Source organism: Bombyx mandarina, chromosome A1 (assembly GCF_030267445.1).
Source record: "Bombyx mandarina strain Sakado chromosome A1, ASM3026744v2".
Taxonomy (NCBI): Eukaryota; Metazoa; Arthropoda; class Insecta; order Lepidoptera; family Bombycidae; genus Bombyx; species Bombyx mandarina.
The window spans coordinates 7,327,670-7,347,994 of record NC_143234.1 but is presented as its reverse complement, the minus strand read 5'-3'; the positions used below and the strand labels follow the sequence as shown (position 1 = coordinate 7,347,994).

The 20,325-nt window shown below is 37.2% G+C and overlaps 2 protein-coding genes across 10 annotated transcripts in view; both read left to right on the top strand.

Moving 5' to 3' along the window:
• The window catches only part of FoxP (forkhead box transcription factor P), a 210,920-nt gene extending 195,217 nt beyond the window's left edge, over nt 1–15,703 (top strand). The window contains exon 20 of the transcript XR_016325711.1: nt 15,471–15,703. The gene's annotated coding sequence lies outside the window, so the exon portion shown is untranslated. The remainder of the gene's footprint in view (nt 1–15,470) is intronic.
• Treh-2 (trehalase-2) overlaps nt 1–20,325 on the top strand; it is an 80,572-nt gene that overhangs the window by 36,722 nt on the left and 23,525 nt on the right. For all 9 annotated transcript variants that reach the window (XM_028188530.2, XM_089739882.1, XM_089739883.1 and 6 more), the window contains exons 2-9: nt 11,464–11,820; nt 12,429–12,566; nt 13,501–13,613; nt 14,603–14,758; nt 15,731–15,896; nt 17,010–17,162; nt 17,845–17,922; nt 18,776–18,888. In XM_028188530.2, coding sequence (XP_028044331.2) covers nt 11,735–11,820; nt 12,429–12,566; nt 13,501–13,613; nt 14,603–14,758; nt 15,731–15,896; nt 17,010–17,162; nt 17,845–17,922; nt 18,776–18,888 — 1,003 coding nt within the window. In that variant the 5' untranslated portion in view covers nt 11,464–11,734. The remainder of the gene's footprint in view (nt 1–11,463; nt 11,821–12,428; nt 12,567–13,500; nt 13,614–14,602; nt 14,759–15,730; nt 15,897–17,009; nt 17,163–17,844; nt 17,923–18,775; nt 18,889–20,325) is intronic.

Genomic DNA, 20,325 nt, shown 5'->3' with positions numbered 1-20,325 from the left:
TCTTGTGAGTCCGCGCGGGTGGGTACCACCACCCTGCCTATTGCTGCCATGAAGCAGTAATGCGTTTCGGTTTGAAGGGCGGGGGAGCCGCTAAGGTGAATCTGAAATAGCCTCTCAAGGCTATCAGCATAGGTAGGAAAAAAAAAGTGGCGACGATGACATGATAGTGTGTCTTGTACTTCGTCTCATCGCGGTTTCCGTGCTATATAACATCGTAAAAACTATCCACTATAATGACGTAGTACGGTTGTCGCGACTATAATTTTGCTATTTGATACGACACGGCTGCCGCGATAGATGATGGGCCGCAAGCGTTTTCGCCTGCTCGCATAGTTACATCACTAAACTTGGTCGTAAATCTGTCTGCAAACTTATTGAGCTTAGAGTCGTCTTAGAGCCCAGGGGTTGATATCCTAACTTTAACATTGTTACTACTGCGACTATAAAAGTCAACATGGCTAGAAGGCTATTGAAATTCTAACATTACTAACATTACTTTACTAAATAATTATTTATTTATTGCGTCCTATCTTGTTCTACCGCTGACAATATGTCTAAATTCTAACTGTGTCTCTAAATAATATAAAATCTTAACAAAAAAGAACACCGATTTCAGCTAAACAAAACAAGAAATTCATCAATGTCAACTACATTGATGAGTCAGTTGACAAGTCAATAAAGCATGCATTATTAAGGATAATTCAAAAAAAAATCTAATCAGATATTGCTAAAATTGAAATGGGATCGCATCTGAAATGCCAGCTTTAAAATAAATACAAAATCAACATCTGTTCGCCTGGAAAAAATTTCTGGGGTAAAATAATCACCAATCATAATACTTGCAGTGTTTCCCGAGCTGTTTCCCAAGGGCTATGACATGTCCTTCTTCAAACGAGGCTTGTGGAGAGTAGTAAGCGGTAGGCAGCGGCTTGGCTCTACCCCTGGCATTGCTGAAGTCCATGGGCGACGGTAAACATTCACCATCAGGTGGACCGTATGCTCGTCTGCTTACAAGGGCAACAAAAAAAAAGTCTGTTAAAATGTATTTAAACAAAGATACCCAAACATCCATAATTTATGGTAGAACATTACGAGTTTCATTAGCTAGGCCCATGGCATGGTCGAAAGGTCGCATTCACGAAAAGCAGACGTCACAAGCCATGAGGTTCGGCGGCACGGCTTAGTGGGGTTCGACGACCCGTCCAGCTTACATTATGTATATAGTTAATACTGTTTATCCAATTGTTGTTAGTTCGTTTTATGCATGTACTTGTCATGTGTTATTGCGTTTCGATTAAGTCTTGTATATCTAGCGCATGTGTTCGATCAACACAAGTGTAAATCTCTATCATAATTGTATGTTTATTTATTACTAGCGGCCCGCTCCGGCTCCGCTCGGATGTTTAACAAAATTTTCAACGATATTTGACGTTTTATTTTTTTTAATAAAAGAACTCTTATTGCGGCATAACTGCAATAGTGAGACCTATGCTGTCGCGACACTTTTTATTCTATCATCAATAGTTTTCGCAGGGCACGCGATGTAAAGAATATTCTAGGTAATTTTTTTACACCTTGGGTTACATTATTGGAGTTTTAGTTAGGATCCCTCATTTTTTTCAAAAAGATTATAGCCTATGTCACTCGAGAATAGTGTAGCTTCCAAACAGTGAAAGAAGTTTTTCAAATCGGTTCAGTACTTTCGGAGCATATTCAATACAAACAAACAAACAAATCTTTCCTCTTTATAATATTGGTATAGAGTATAGATATAGATTATAATATTCGTATAGATATGTTTACGTTGTACTCGTATAGTCAGGAGAGTCGCTCCTCCTGGCAAAATACCAGATTGTTTTCTGCGCGATTTTTTTTTGTATTTTTATTTTATTTTGAGAGACGTCCGTGTAGATGTCCAATGTTAGCATTAGTTGAAAATACGAAATAGGTATTTTTGTCTCTTATGTCGCGTCGCTCGGTGGAGCAGGAGCTAGGTGTCTTGGACATGACGTGGGACGACCTAGAACAGACTGCCCAAAACCGATGTAAATTGAAGGATTTGATTTGAGCCCTAGACCCCCGCAGAGGGTAATAAGAAAGAATGATGATGATGATAATGTCGCGAGATATGTTTGTGTAGGACTGGTTAGAATGTATGTAGGCTTGTGTAGTTCGTACGCTGCTACTTTCAAATAACACAAAAAAAATGGCTCATAGTTGTTTATGTCAAGTTGCTAAAGTTTTTGTTGCTAATAAAGGTTCTTTCATCAAAATAATTCTACCTTCGTACAATTTAATTGGACCAAAAAATACAGATAAAAGTAATGATATAAATCAGTAAAGATTAGGTGTGTTAATTGTATATATCTTTGGAACTGACCTTGATTGGATAATTGCAATATACAATGAATCGCATTTTATTATTTAATAATTTTTTTGGAACTCGGACTTGTGACGTTACCTGCTTAGATAGAGTAGATGACATCAAAGCCAGAAGGGTAAGGTTTGGTAAAAAGTGCCAGATCACCCCCAGAGGAGGCTTAATAGATCAAGGGTAGCTACATTGCGAGACCTATTTTTGACGGATTTGAATGAACCCACTGAGAATATTTGGCGATAACACAATCGGCTCATATTAAAGGATTATCTTAAGACATAAATTAGGGTCAAATTCTCAATTGTCGTACATAACCGGTACACTTTTCAAACCTACATGAGCAGAATAGCAGATATAGGCACGGAATAGCTTGCCCTATCTGAAGGTATTCCAGAACTCCATGTATTTGCCATGGAGTCGCCGAAGAAACGTCAATTAATTATTTTCTTGTTTTGCGCTGCACGTAGGTTAGGAAAGCCACGGTAGCCAGCGGGCTTTGTGGGCGTATAGGTACCGAGTTCATAATACACCTTACGGTCAATTAATTAGAATACGAATCAAACCCCGTCCGCTTTGTTGGGCTATCTTTGATTTGACTTCGATCCAAACGCTACCAAACATCACAGCACCAAACTAGACTATCTGAAAATATCATCGAAATCGGTTCAGTCTTTTTGGAGTGTATAGCGAGGCTATTTCAGTTTCTCCTTGACGTGTAGGTGAAATCACGGGGCTCAAACCGGAGCACTGCTAACACTGGCCCTGGCAAGAGCAGTGCTTCGCAAAATCTACCACCGGATCAGAAACGCAATCCACTAAGAAGATCCGGCGAGAAATTAAGTGGGCTGTGTCTATGGGCAAAAATTCCTAAAGCTAAACATCACACGACTGCCAAACATAATACAATAATAATATGTTGACAACTTTACAATTATTTTTCATAATAATACCATACATCATCACGTCAGAGAAATATTAATTTAGCCGGATTATTGTTTATTAGTTAATAGTACCACCGAACAAGATGGAACGCCAGAATGTTTTGCGGCCAAAATACATAGAACTGTAGTAACGATGTTGCGTACTCGCATGCCTTCCTACCTAAAATGCGAATTTAAAATTTTTGTTAGTTAGTTTTGGCTGTCGTTATTTTGTTGCAACAATGTTTGAGATGAGTGAATCGTGGATAATGTTTTTGAAATTGGCACCTACCTACCCGAGGACCGGAACTGTTCAATAGCACGACTGTAATACCGTGCGCCAGTAAGGTCACGGACGCTTATAGCCTGCGCGGAAACTGTAGTCAGACATCTGCGCAAATTTAAATGAGCTGGTGAACCGACGTCAAATTCCCGTGGACCCCTACTTCCTTCCGAAGCATATTAACTTTCCGGGCGTTTTTATATGTTCTTTGCAACTACAAAATGTCAAAGTATGTATATCTTAGTAATTATTCTAAAAACGCTTATTGTTTTTTATTATTTGTTCTGATTCAATGTAATTCAACTTTTTGAAGGTTGTTTGTTACTAGTAGACATCAATAACGTAAAAGCTCCCTACTATACTTTGCAACATGAGATTTAAGTCTCAATTTTGATAGTACAACCGCTGCCCCTCGCTGCCATACCCGTGCGGGCTCACAAAACGACCTACTACGAGAAAAGATGGCCAGTTACTAGCGTTCCTTCTAAGTTTAGATGGTTAGCATATTCCACGTTATAGGGTCTGAACTCTGGAAGCAGCTTACCAAAAGGCTTGCCAGAGGCGATCTCATTTTGGCAGCAAAAAAAAACCATCTTCTTACACAAGGCAATTGATAGACGTATTTCTAAATGCATTCGTAACAAAGAATAAGACCGTCCCGTGTTCTATTGTCACACACTACGCTTATGAACGTTTTCCTGTTTGAAGAGTCCTGACGAAATTTACTATAATGCGATCGTTTGGGAGTATCTTTGTGAGTGTGTTCTTTAACGCGATCCTGGACCGAGGCACGTCCTAAAGCGTGTTGTCGTGTTTCGGTTGGATAATAGAAGACACCGTTACATAATACGTAGCATATTTTGATTGAATGATTGTTGGAAACACTTACTGAGATGGAGCATTCGGTTTTGTTGTATACGCGTGTCTGGTATCATGATAGTATCTGGCTTATTATTTCAAATGAGGTTAAATACGTTCTTGGAATCATTGTGTCAAAAATGTAATTTTTAATTTGTATCAATATCGTTTCATGATAAAATGCAATCCCCAAGGGATTCCGATCCGGCAGCAGATACATTCACAAAGCAGCCACCCTCAGCTAGTAGTTGTCCTCCGGCGGTTGGACAGCTTTTAACAAACCCACCCATTCTAGGTGAGCCCACGCTCGACCCCTGTTCTTATGAAGGTGGTAAGGTTCTGGGCTGCTATCAAACCCGCCATCCCAGAAAAAGTAATGTCATAAAGACCATGCTTGGATTTTCTTCATCGTTAATGAAGAATTCAATATGTTACTGTTGGCTAGTTAATGATAGTAGTGATATGCGGTGTAACTCACCTTGTAAACAGGTTTGCTTCAGGTTCGGATTGCTTTAGATCACGAATCCTTATATGACAGACTGTGCGGGTCGCGCCAGACTGTGATTGGATTAGTGCCAAGACCACGTGCAGGTCTACGCTAAAATGACAGAATAACCGTAGGAGTGACTTTCACGTGATTGGCGTTATGACGCGTTAGGTGATTTGTTGGTGTATTTCAAAAATAAAAACGTAGGTTAACCTTAGAATCGAAGGTTGTTGTCGATAGCTATAACAGGACAAAAAAGATGTGTGGTGTCATGGGACACCGGACAGGAACGAATTTCCTTATTATAAAAATATTAATTTTAAGTTATATTCGAGGTATAAAGAAAATAATTATTCGGGTATACATTTTTTATTGATAACAATAAAAAACTACGTTATCAACTTCATTTTATTCACAATGATTTATCAAAAATAAATATAAATAATATACAAAGAAACAGCTATTTATGTGAATAATAATAATGACCGTCAGCATGTAGACTATACTTTAGACACTATAGCCATTAATTATACTAAGACTATACATAAATATAAAAATCTTCTGCTGTTCGTTCCAACAAGGATTGCTGCCTGATTTTTTTAATTGCAAACAAAACTTTGTACGCCGACCAAATGATTTCAATGCTGTTTTTTTGTGGCTCACCAAATTTTATAATTGCTAAACATTTCATTACTTCTCTATTATTATTGTGTGGCATTCATATTATAATATAATACAGATGTTAGATGCGTTAGTAACTGTTGCACTCATTCCATAATTTCAACAGTCTAAGTTGTTCCCATAAAAATTGATAGATGGCAGTAGTATCTCTAAAAATAAAAAGTGTCGTGACAACTTTTCGTAAGAATTTTTTCCGTCTAGCCCCCTTTCACAACGCACGATAAGGAACTTCGTTCCAATAATATAAATGTTACACAGACCCAAAACAAGGATTATAAATCTTTAGAAAAACAACTTACGACGTAGCCAATTGAAACACCTGAAACAAATGCAGCAACGATTTGATTCGGCTCCGACTAAAAGCAGTTATGGTTTGATCCAATCTTTGTCCAACGTCTACGATATTTGGCAAACCACAGTCTAATGTTAGGAAAATTCTCGAACTAGAATTCCACACAGACGCGCAAGGTCGTGTCGAGGTAATCTTTCAATTGGTGACAATTGACCCTCGTAAATCATGCAAAGGATATGCTTGTTCCTTGTTGCTATTAGTACAATAATTGTCTAGAACCACAAAATATATAGCAGATCTATCCTATTGATTGAACAGAAAACGAAACTACGCAAGTACCCAAAGATTGAGAATTGTTCGGAATAGACACCTCTACATTTTTGGGAGACATTACCTTCATTTGAACATGTTTCATAATTTTATTAAAATCTTAATTGGTCCTTGTTGAACGGGCACAAAAATTGAATAGATAATTGAACAAGCTGACGATCCTTTAGATGTGAAATGGTTACAACATGAATGCTTACCTGAAATGACATAGAATTCCCAATTGCATTATGTAAGGGTTGTCCCAGACTTCAAAACCAAAACTTGTGACTGCTTCACTGCATAAATATGCAGGAAGGTGACACTTTCCAGTGAGAACATAGAATACACACTTACAAACAACAAGTATAAAGTCATCCTGCAAAAAAAATCCATTCGTCTTGCTGTAGGATCTCATGCAAACACGAGTGACATGTTTCTTATCGCTCCTTTGTCGGATGTGTATTCCGTATGCATATAAATGTGTGTCTTGTGTTATATAAACTTAAAAAATATATATCACTATGTTTCGTATCTGCATTTTTCATTATCAAATGTAATTTTACATAAATATATCATTTTATGCCTCCTATTTTCTATGCTTTCTAAAGTTAATGTTAGACAAATTGTTTGACTGTACAATTATAAAAAGGTATGTTTTTGGGAAATAAAATAAATTGGTTTCCATTTTAAAATTTATATTTATATTTCAGAAACATATCATTGAAAATACGATTTCCTTATATGAAAATAACTGATCTGTTAAAACCATAAAATTAAAAATATATCTTTAGAATTTTATTGAATGTAATTGTCTCTCTTTTTTTTTGCTATTCATACTGCATGGTGGTGGGCTACGGCTAGGGATTTCCTTGTTTTTCTCCTTCGCTTCAATCTGTCTTCGACTGAAATAGAATTTGACTGGAATTCGCCAAATTCAAAAATTTCTCTTCCAAATTTTGCTCTCTCGAACCAGTTTATAATTTTTTTCCCTATCTATTCGCTAGTAGCCTGAGGTTCTTATCCAACTTCATGTGGACAAGTAGTTGGATTCTCAGGCTCAACCTGAGGTAGATTACTAAAACCAGCCCTAGCAAGAGCAGTGAATCGCAGAATCTACTACCGGATTGAAATCGCGACCCATTGAGAAGATCCGTCGATAAACTCAGTGGACTGTGTCTATGCGAGATTTTTTTTATCTTGTTGGATTCAAAGTCAAGGCTTTTTCGATCTTAAAAATATTTATCTATTCTAAGTTTATTGGATATTTTTTTATTATTACATGATTTATATGTAAGGATATCCAAAGGTCAGCCAATGCACGTATTAAATGTTAAATACGTTGATACGCGTTAAATGCTATATATCGTCTTTTCGCATTAAAAGTGTACAATTTTCAAAAATATTCTAAATTGAGTTAATATGCGGAATCATTTGGTATCACCAGTATTTTTCTCATAAATACTGTCAAAAGAGCGTAGTTTAGTTTTAGTTTTTTTTTAGTTTACCTATGTTTTGACTACTATTAACAAAATTAATACATAATTCTATCTTACTTTAAAAGACAGATAATGTAATAAAAAATAAATGTTGCCAATATGATTAATATTAAAAATATCACATGTTACACTTTTAAAACACTCTCCTGTAAAATTAGTAAATTTTGAGATTATACAGTTTTAATGCGAGAAGACGATACGTATTTAGGTTTTAAGCCGCATTTAGTTCGCTTTTTTGTTGTAATATGTATCGCAGGAGCACCTTAAAAGTCTTCAGACTGCGTATTTTACGCATTCCACAATATCTGTCCGATCTCGAAAAAAAAAACTTCACGAAAGCGAACGTAAGAACCAAACTAGTCATAGAATGTAAGAACTTCCGCCAAATCTAATTATATAAACTGTTTAGGTAAGTATGTGTACATTAGAGATTTCGCAACGTTATCTATATCACGACAACCAATAATGTAATCGTTTTAAAATTTTCATTTAACTAATAGTAAATTAAATCTATCCTAATATTATTCTTAATCACGGAAAAAATCGCTTAAGTTGTTTTGTAGGCACCTAAAATGAATATTCTGAATAAGTCGTTTGTGTGTTTTTTTTCTTCTTTCTAACTTAGATGTTTCGATGAGCTCACGGCCCATCTAGTGGTAAGTGGTTGCATGAGCCTATAGACATCTACAACGTAAACGCCGCCGCCTACCTTGTGATATAAGTTTTAAGGTCTCAATTTTTACAGTACAATGGCTACCCCACCCTTCAAACCGAAACGCATTACTGCTTCACGGCAGAAATAGGCAGGGTGGTGGTACCTACCCATGCGTACTCACAAGAGATCCTACCACCAGTGACAATATATAGTATATATATATATATATAGTATATATGTTCTTGTTGCATGGTAATAGAGATAGGTCAGTCAGTGGTCGGCAACTTGCGACTTGCAAGCCGCATTAGACTCTGCTACGTCTCTTCCGCGAAATGTTTAGTTCAGGCACGGAATATTACCTGTCATTGATTAAACACGAATAAACATTTTTGAAACATATGCTTTTATAGCATATGCTATAAAACATATGCTATAAAAGCAGATTATAAAAAAATAGCTCTTTGAATAAATTTCAATTGTGGGGTTATTTATATTTATTTGACTCTTTTAGTTGCCGATAGGCTTTATGCCAGCATAAAGCCAAAAAGGTAAATATGCTAGGTAATATTATATCGTGTCAACAGTGACCACGAAAATCAAAGTATTCGAAACATCGGATAGAATATAAGGACAATAATAATCATGAAATAAAACCGTAAAAGTAGATGAATTAGGTCATATAAAGGAGACGGAAAATCGTCGGCCAAAAATGTAATAACTTGGAATGTAGTCTAAAAAATTTGTCATATTTTTTTATATAAGAATATAAAAAATCACTCAATCCACTTTCTGGGACCGAAGAAAAATGAGAAAGTTAGTTTTTGTCGGTATAACGGTGTGATCGATTTAATTAATCGATTACAGGATTTTAAAAAGAAAAACATTGCACTAGGTAATTAATGCAAAGTAATTAAATGAGCGATTTATACTTGTTGTATACAAGTGCGGTATACGCCGGATTTAATTGCGATTATATACATAAATGAAGAAAAAGTCTATTATTACTTAACAAAGTAATATGATTATCAATTTCAAATCGATTAAAATCGATTGTATTTTTGACGACAGCTTTGACAGTAAGCTGACATGACGTTTGTTCATAGATTATACAATTGTTTTTTTCGCTTGTTGGTTTTTTCTGCTCTACTCGTTTTGTATCTTCGACGCATTTTGAGTGTGTATCTATCGGGCTGTTTTTATATTTTCAACGATCACTGCTTTATTATTACGGATTCCAACTCTGCCAGCCTTGTACGACAATTGCTTCTACACTGGACACCGAAGATCGCTCACACGTTTGACTTAAAATTGTTGCATTGGATACTGTTGAAATTATGGATCGCTGTGTGAATTGTGGGATAGCAATTCCATATTCCATATATCATTGATATTCATTCATAAGATGACATTTAAAAGATTATCCAATGGATATAATAAACATTTACTTATGCTTAAATAAGTTATGATTCAGCTCTTTTAAAGAGATTGTAACATAACCTAACTTTTACTAAATCTTTATTAACTCGGCTCTCAGATTGAGAAAACTTTTATAATTTTCAGCAAGGTACTAATAAATCTGAATCTATTAATTCATATTAGTTTCATCACGTTACATTTGGGCCCAAAAATGTATGTAATCATTTCAGTCTCCTTTGTGCGGCACAAAAAAAACCTTGCTACTTTACTTTTTTTAAAACGATGTTGAAGTGAATGAAGTCTAAAGTGGTCCAGTACTTATTAAAGAAGCCTCATTCTGTCACATTTGTTTGAATCAAAAGGTGATGTCTAGAGTAATCTGTTATTTCTTAAGTACACGTTTAGTTCATTGTCGTCCTTAAAGAGTTAGTTTAGAGCCTAAAATCCTTTAAAAATTCACTAGAAGTTCGAGAAAAATCATCCCGTAATGTATTCGCACAGCTATTTCGTTGAATTAATAAATTGTCGACTATTATCTTTCGGTGTGTGTAATCGAAGATTCGCATAGAATTTCAGAGGTTGTTAGCTCAACCGCTCGTCTACAAACGAGAGCTTTGTCTTTAACCTTTAAAAATCAACCTAAAGATCTTCCATCGAACGTGTAAGATTGCCCGGTAAACAAGCGCGATGTTCCGAATTTTATTGTTCGGAACTTGTAAATATGCAAACTTATCTTGAAAAAATCGTTAGTGAGACTCAGGCGTCAAATATCTTGTGTTCTATGATAGCGGCCCGCCACATAACCATCTCCAGTCTGAACCAAAGAGGATTGGATTCGCTAATAAAAAAGTAAGACCGCCAAGATGGCTTCTAAAACGCCGATGCATTCTGCGAAGCACTGCTCTTGCTAGTCCCAGAGTTAGCAAACTCGCTCAGGTTGAACCCATGAGCTCACCTACCGGCCATAGATTAACTGAAATAGCCCCTTAGATTACCAGCGAATAGGTAGGAAAAAAGGGCGCCCAAATTTAATCTACAATCTTTTGATCGTTCTCTAGTTTAGCACAGTAAGAACCAATCGCCGACGTGGCCTTCGCAAATAATTGCAAATACAGCATTATCTATCATATGACGATAATAGCTGATATAGAATAGCTGTAAGTGATTTTATTTATAGATTGTCGTGTAATCGAAATTGTAACACTAAATAATTGTCAAGACAAAAATAATAAGCAACTTATGGAAATAGTGACCACTAATTATATTCTGAGAGATGTTAATTAGCACATAGCAAGCACCACAGACGGTATCCGTCGTGGTTCCATGGACCCGGTTTTATTGGTGGTAGGAAGTCTTTTGATTCCGCACGTAGCGTATGACGTAGCTGTAATAGCCTCTTATGCTACCAGCAAATAGGTAGTGAAAACAAATTTAATTAAAGGCTTCGTCAAACAAAACGCGTAATTAGCGCGCGTCAGAGCGCTACGCTATGACGCCGAGATGTGTTGTACTACTATGGTAACATACCGTAGTAGTACACCACATCTCGGCCTCATAGCACGGTGTTAGTTTAGCGCTCTGACGCGCGCTAAGTACGCGTTCTGTTTGACGAAGCCTTTAATGTTCAGGTTGCCTATTCACGTAAAACAACGTATTTTGATTTTAACTGTATATTTTCCTTTGTTCCAGACACGTAAGCTGGCACGTAAAGTCTTAGTGTCCTGACGAAGCTCTTCGACCATTAGGACGACAACGAAAACGCACTGTCGACCATTCAAGAATAAACGCTTCGCACTCACGAATATATTTTTAAACACGTAAAAAATAATAATCTCAGAACCAAAATTAGTAGTGATAAAAGTTGTTCCTTTTCTTTAAATTATTATCAAAAGTCATTTGTTTTAGTGTTCTAAGTGTTATTTGTTTTTGTTTTCTCTTGTGTGAAGTTTAAGCTGGAACTATGTTTATGGTGTGGCTTTGGGTCGGTTTTGCGATGGCCGCTAGTGTCGTTGCCGATCGTAGCAAACTACCTCCTGCCTGTGATAGGTGAGTTTCTTGAAGATTATTATTATTATGCTTAATACGCGACATTTATCTTTGTGATTAGAACTCCGTTTTATTTGGTATTAGATAGTATCAAAAATTCGATGTTTTTAATTGAACCTCAATTAAGTTTAGTCCATTCAAATAGCTGAATAAGTTCTTTTGTTATGATATTTTATTTACAAAATTTTAAATTTTATTTGTCTCTCATGTAAAGTAGCCAAAATGTCGCTTAAACCAAAATAGCCTTGCACCCCTCAATATGACCTCTACATAATATACTTTGACTGTACATCTTGCGAATTTCTTGCTTTGTTTCTTTCACATTTGATTCATTTTTGAACGAGTCCCTTATTTGCTGAATCGCCTTCTGTCTCAAATACATATTATAGTGCCTTTGAAATATACTCTAATATGCCGTGAACAACTACTGTAAAAACTGAGACCTTATTCAAATTCAAATTCAAACTCGTATGTCGAGGTGAGTGGCGGCATTTATCTCGTAGATGTCTATGGGCTCCGCTGCCCACTTAACATCAGGCGGGCTGTGAGCTCGTCCACCCATGTAAGCAATAAAAAAATAAAAAATAAAATAACTTTTTTTTTTTCAGTATGATTTACTGCCACGGACCGTTGTTAAACACGGTCCAAATGGCAGGCCTCTACAATGACTCCAAGACGTTTGTGGACATGAAAATCAAAATGTCACCAAACATCACTTTGGAGCACTTCTATGACATGATGAGCAGGTGAGAAACATTCGTCACCATTTTGGAGGAATGTTTTCAAAATTTTTTGGTCCAATTTATTGTTTTCATTGTTGTTCGCCTAAAATGAGTTTTGTTTCATTTTTGTGGCAAATGTGGGGACTAATGTAATTGAAATAAAACCGGTTCTATTCTGTGCGCAATATGATTAAATAGAATAAAAGCTATCCCCTACACATACATACCAAAGGCTTGAGTGAAAAGGAAATTAAGCGCATATCCAATAAAAAAATTAGAATTGAATCCACGAAAAAGGTTTTTATTTAATAACGTCAGCGACGTCGGTGTATTTTTTTTTATTGCCCGCGCAGGCCGACGAGCATACGGCCCACGTGATGGTGAGTGGTTACCGTCGCCCATCAGCAATGCCAGGGGCAGAGCCAAGCCTCTGCCTACCACTTATTCATAATACTACATACATAAGTACATAAATACTACGCTAATACATACACAAGTTAATAAATAAATGTGAATATTAATTATTATTTATTTTAGGTAGCATTTAAGAGCAGAACTACATACATATAATAGATAAAAAATTACGTTCATGTCTTTAAATTGCGACATGAATTTAGTACAGAATATAACCCCGTCTAAATCATTTAAAAGCTAATGAGGAACATCTTGTATATATTATGTGTTCGTGTTTTACTGGTGGTAGGACCTCTTATGAGTCCGCACCCCGCCCATTTCAGCCGTGAAGCAGAAATGCGTTTCGGTTTGAAGGGCGGGGCAGCCGTTGTAACTATACTGAGACCTTAGAACTCATATCTCAAGGTGGGTGGCGCATTTACGTCGTAGATGTCTATGGGCTCCGGTAACCACTTAACACCAGGTGGGCTGTGAGCTCGTCAACCCATCTATGCAATAAATAAAAAAAAAAATATTAAATGCAAATTAAAAATATTAATTTCAGGACAGATTCTAATCCAACTAAAGCGGACATACAGGAGTTCGTGAATCAGAACTTCGATCCTGAGGGTTCGGAATTTGAAAACTGGAGGCCTAGTGATTGGAAGCATAACCCCGGTGAGTGAATGAATCCGTTGAAAATGGACGATCGGCATGCGTTCATTTTTCACGAAAATGCAAATTAAACCGAATTTTAGTTTTTTTTTTATCTCTAATGGAGTTTAATTGAATATGCAATTTCGAAAAGAGCACATGTCGCATATTCTGTCAAATACGTTTTTTCATATACATGTAGTTTTGAGGCTTATCTACACCCATGTTATAATAATTCCAGTAATTTTCAATTGCTAATTAACACTAAAATATATAATATTTTTTAAATTTACACTGCTTTAGAAAATAATCAGTTTTTTTCATTTCCTGAACATTTTACATTTTCAGAGATGAGCCCTTATCGAAAATGCATATTCAATTAAAAAAACATTCAGAAGACGAAAGTGGGGCTTTCTGGGGTGAAAACCTTAAAAATGTTGGCAAATCTTTAATGGCAATCTTTATTTTTATATATTTATTAAATAACTTGACAACGAGCTCACGGCAAACCGGGTGCAAAATGGTTACTGGACCCCATAGACATCTACAACGTAAATGCCGCCACCCACCTTGAGATATGAGTTCTAAGGTCTCAGTATAGTTTCAACGGCTGCTCCACCGTTCAAACCGAAATGCATTACTGCTTCACGGCAGAAATAGGGTGGGTGGTGGTACCTACCCACGCGGACTCACAAGAGGTCCTACCACCAGTAATTACGCAAATAAAAATTTTGTGGGTTTGATTTTTATTACACGATGTTATTCCTTCACCGTGGAAGTCAATCGTAAACAATTCTTAAGTACGTATTTTATTAGTAAAATTATTACCCGCCGGCGGGAATACCAATGCACCGGACGTCTAATATCCTTTTGATGACTAGAAATGAAAAAATGAAATTGTTTTATCATCGATTTTTCTCATTGCACAAGTCGAACATAACTTTGTACGTGTATTTAACTGTATATATTATATGACCGTAATTTTATTAATTAGAATCGCGTTTCGTTCACAGGATTTCTTGCTAAAATCAAGGATCCGTTGTTGCACAAATGGGCATCAGCTTTGAACGATTTATGGCTCGATCTCGGGAGGAAGATGAAGGAAGCAGTCAAAGAGAGTCCAGACTTATACTCCATTATATACGTGGAGCATCCTTTTATTGTTCCAGGTGAGTTTACTGATATACAGTGTGCTTAGTGCGAGTTTTTTAACGTTCTCGATAGCGTAAAAGTTAACTAAAATTTGTATGCAGTTGGAACAGCGCCCCAAGCGGCAAACGTTCCAACTTCGTACAAATTTGAGTTAACTTTTACGCTATCATGAACGTTTTTTTTTATTGCTTAGATGGCTGGACGAGCTCACAGCCCACCTGATGTTAAGTGGTTAGTGGAACCCATAGACATCTACAACGTAAATGCGCCACCCACCTTGAGATATGAGTTCTAAGGTCTCAAGTAGTTAGTTACTTACGTTAAAAAACTCGCACTAAGCACAGAGGTTGGGCTGATTTATTGAATATCAAGTTGGGGTGTGGACATCCGTTTGTGGGCGGTCATTTATTACAGGGTCGGCTTCGTTAGATCTTCTACACGCCTAGAACGTGAAATGGAAGTCCGATCCAGTCTACCTTATTTTGTAACGGGGCTTGTACAATCGGATCCTAACTTCATGTGTGGAGTCGGTGCAGTGGAAGTAATTGAAACGTAATTAATAAATGTACAGTAAATTTTCCGTTCCCGCTGAGACAAAACTCTGTGAGGACAAAGAGACCGAAAGTGCTGCCTTCCCTTTCGCCATCCTACTCCACGAGTTTCTCTTTTTTTTCCCCTACCTATGCTGATAGCCATGATAGGCTATTTCAGCTTTTCCTTGACGTGTAGGTGAGCTCACGGGGCTCAAACCGGGAGTGTTGCTAACACTGGCCCTAGCAAGAGCCGTGCTTCGCAGAATCTACCACCGGATCGGAAACGCGACCCACTGAGAAGATCCGGCGAGAAACTCAGTGGGCTGTGTCTGAGGGTTAATTTACTCGTCGAGCCCTTCGTCGTAAGCGACGGGTTCGGCGAGGACGGAGACCGGTGCTTGTGGTACCTAAAAGCACCGTTAATGGAATCCGTAATGATATGTGATTATTGTACAGGTGGTCGTTTCCGTGAGTTCTACTACTGGGACTCATACTGGATCATCAAAGGTCTGCTGCTCTCGGAGATGAGGACCACAGCGAAGGGCATGGTCAACAATTTACTCAGTATAGTCGATAGATACGGCTTCATACCGAATGGCGGCAGAATTTATTATCTTATGAGGTACGATAAATCTTTTTCCTCATAAAAACCATTTGATACGTTTATTGACGTATTTCGGTAGAGTGGGTCGCGGGCTCTTTGATGTTAAGTAGTTACTGGTCGATAAGCAACGTCACATGAAGACCAAAGGACAAGTATCAACTTTATTTGAATAAAACTTAACCCTAATATTCGAACCGGTCTGCTCTGCAGCAGAAATAGTCAAGTTGGATATACCTTCTAGTGTGGCGTGTAACGCTCCCAAACATCATATTTTTTTGCATAGATCGGTGGACGAGCTAACAGCCCACCTTTTTTTTTTTTTTTTATTGCTTGGATGTGTGGACGAGCTCACAGCCCACCTGGTGTTAAGTGGTTACCGGAGCCCATAGACATCTACAACGTAATCACCGCCACTCACCTTATATGAGTTTTAAGGTCTCAGTATAGTTACAACGGCTGCCCTTCAAACCGAAACGCATTACTGCTTCACGGCAGAAATAGGCGTCCGTGCGGACTCATAAATCGTCCTGCCACCAGTGAAGTGTATAGTGTTCCATATTAGTGCCTAAAAATAAAGCCTGTTTCCAACGCGAAACATTAATCGCGTCAGAAATAGACATAATGGGTACATCTCCCAGTGTGGCTTTTAACACTCCCTAACATAATTAGATAAAATCTCTAGTTCTCTATATTGGTGTTTAGAATCAGTGCCTATTTCTCCTGTCATGCGTTTCTAAGGTAGTTCCAATGAAGTTGATGTTTCAATTTTATGTCTCAAAGTGGAACACACTTAGTTGGATAGTCCTTTGTTGTGTAATAATGATATTGCTCGGTAGACCGACGGTCCGAATGTTGTTGTTCGGAACTTGTATATTTTATGCAAACTTTTCTTGAAAATGTCGTAAGCGAGATTCAGAAATCTGTCAAATATCTTACGTTCTATGACGGCTACCCGCCGCAGTAATATAGAATTAACCAGCGGTTTTTTTCCTACCTAAGCCGGTAGTCTTAGAGGGCTATGGCGGCGTAGCCGATCGAGATAGTGTCAGTTGGTCCGTACCGAATACAATATTCGCAGGTCGTGCTATGTTTTAGTTAACTCTTAATTGATCTCACAATATCTTTCATCAGATCTCAACCTCCCCTTCTAATACCGATGGTGCAGCTACTAATGGAAGACACCGATGACCTGGAATACCTGAGGGAGCACATCCACACCCTGGACAAAGAGTTCGACTACTGGATGACGAATCACACCATCGAAGTTAACCACGAAGGGAAGAAGTACGAATCGATTGATGCTTATTTAGGTTTTGACTATGCATTATGCAATTTTTTGCCATTGCTCTAGGCGATCAAACAGTTATTTTATATGATTGCTGTAGCCCATGGACATCATTGCATTACTGTCGCAGTCTAAGTACGACATATGGTTGAAGTCTTCATAGCATAGCTGATATGGCTACCGTATTCTTTACTTCGGGACCCACGACTGCGAACCGCGTTCAAAAGAAGCCCACCTAATCCGGTCCTTTCCTAGGTGAAAACCTAGAACCTAGGTCAGTACACCATGGAACCCTCTAAACTAAACCTAATCTACGTTGTGATGTAAACTAGATCCGACCAATCGTCGATTTGGTCGTAATCCTTAGTCGATAATTTATAGGATAATCTACCCGCAAATCTCAATAAAAAACTTGTCTCTTTTTTTCCCTTCCCATGCTAATAGCCTTGAGAGGCTATTTCAGCTTCGCCTTGACGTGTAGGTGAGCTCTCGGAGCTCAAACCGGAGTGTTGCTAACACCGGCCCTAGCAAGAGCAGTGCTTCGCAGAATCTATCACCGGATCGGAAACGCGACCCACTGAGAATATCCGGCAAGTAACTCAGTGGGCTGTGTCTATGGGTTCCTTGTCACTTAACTGTAGGTTAAGGCGTTCTTTTACATTTCGTAATCTTGTTTTTCAGATTGAAAATGGCGATGTACATGGATAATTCTCAGGGTCCGAGGCCGGAGAGCTACAAAGAAGACGTCGACTGTGCTAGGTGAGCGTTCTGAACACACTACGAATACCATTGTAAGTCGTCGCGGCCTAAAAGATAAGACGTCCGGTGCATTCGTATGTAGCGATGCACCGGTGTTCGAATCCCGCAGGCGGGTACCAATTTTTCTAATGAAATACGTACTTAACAAATGTTCACGGTTGACTTCCACGGTGAAGGAATAACATCGTGTAATAAAAATCAATCCCGCAAAATTATAATTTACGTAATTACTGGTGGTAGGATCTCTTGTGAGTCTGCACAGGTAGATACTACCGCCCTGCCTATTTCTGCCGTGAAGCAGTAATACGTTTTTGTTTGAAAGGCGGAGCAGCCGTTGTGCTGTAAAAACTGAGATCTTAGAATTCATATCTTATGGTGGATGGCGGCATTTACGCTGTAGACCGGTGTTTCCCAACGTGGGGACCACGCCTCACAAAGAAGCAATTTGATAAAAAAAGGGGGGCAATCGCACTAAATTAATATAGAAAATCTGTATTTAAATTAGTTTGAATTTGAATTTCAGTTTTTTATTATATGTTTTGAAATATTACTTACTGTGTTTTGATAATAATTTCATAGTGATTTCTTCCTAAAACCTATCATTTATGTTCCTTAAGTGCACAAATCAATTTTTTAATATTAAAAATTACGTATGGGGGGCATTAAAGTTTTAGAAATGTTACAGTGGGGCATGCCACAAAAAAGGCTGAGAAACACTGTTGTAGATGTTTATGGGCACCGTTAACCATTTAACACCAGGTGGGCCGTGAAATCGTCCAACCATCTAGGCAATAACAAAAAAGATTACTTTATTGGGACCATTTAAACGAGGTTAATGTTCATATACACGCAGACATTTTGACACAACTGAGAAGAAAGAAGAATTGTACGCTGAATTGAAGGCAGCCGCTGAATCCGGCTGGGATTTCTCATCACGATGGTTCATACTGAACGGAACCAATAAAGGTGAGTGATATTTAATACGCTTTTATTAGCTTCAGACGTATGTATGTTAGTATGTAACGGAATCTTTGAACACGATTTTGAGCCCCTTCAAAACGTCGGATTAACTCGAAAGTTGGCATACTTATTAAGAACCGATGATAATTCGAAATTTAAAAAAATATTGAGAAAATTGAAATTCAACTAAAAAATAAAAAATAGTTTAAAAAAAATACTTTTATAGAAAATCCAACTAAAAAATAGAAAATAAATTTGAATTAAAAATAGTGTAAGAAAAAATGATTTTATTGTAAAAAAAGCGTGGTATTCATTTATAAAAATACTACCTGACCCGGCAAACGTTGTGTTGCCTTAAATAAGATTTGTAGGGAAATTCTAGTCTAATATATAAAATTCTCAAAAACCTCATTCAACCACATAATACCTCATTATAACCAAAAAAAAATTATCCAAAAAATAAAAATAAAAAATAAATGTTTAGGGTGGACAACCCTTATCACTTAGGAGTATGAAAAATAGATAGTAGCAGATTCTCAGACCTACTGAACATACTATTGATACACAAATAAAACCAATAAAACAATGTTGGCAAGCTACGATTGATACACAAATAAAACTAAAAAAACATGGCTGAAAAATGTATAGTGAGTAAGACAGGAGACCGGCTTCGTCCCTATCCCTACTACGTGATGTTTGCTGGATGAGTGATGACACCTGGCGGGGATAACTGGGCGGGAGATCAAATTGAATTTAAAAAAATCATAATTAAAGGAACTTGAAATTATAAACTCTGAATAAGAATTTATCGTACTACAATTATAATATTTAATTGCCATCTTGCCTTATTGCGGATCTGTGCATAGTTAAAAAAAATAAAAATCGGGATGGAAAAATAGGGGTTGATCGTATAAAAGTGAAAATTGAGAGTAATATGATTTTTTTTATTTTAAGTCATGACAAAATTTAAAAAAAAATCATGCCAAGTTTATAATTAACAAATAAAAAATAGGGGTTGATCATAGAGGGATGAAAAATTGAGAGTAACATCAGATTTTTTATTTTAATACATGACAAAATAAAAATAAAAATGAAAATCTTGTCAAAAAAATTAAAGACCGATATGCACGCTAAGATTCACGAAAATCGGTCGAGCCGTTTCGGAGGAGTTCAATCACGCACCCCGTGACACGAGAATTTTATATAAGATTAAAATTCGTTTAACTTATACAAAACCACAAAAATAACATTTGAAGTTAATGAATAAAGTTTTGTGCTCAGTACGCAATGTATCGCAATTAATAATGAACAGACGAGGGGTCAATGGCCTCGAATGAACGCGGTGGCGCCTAAATTACTTTACATTGCTTTGTGCGAAGTATGAGCTTACTAAACAACAATGTATCTTTATTGTTTAGTAGTGATCTCGCAGGAGATACATAT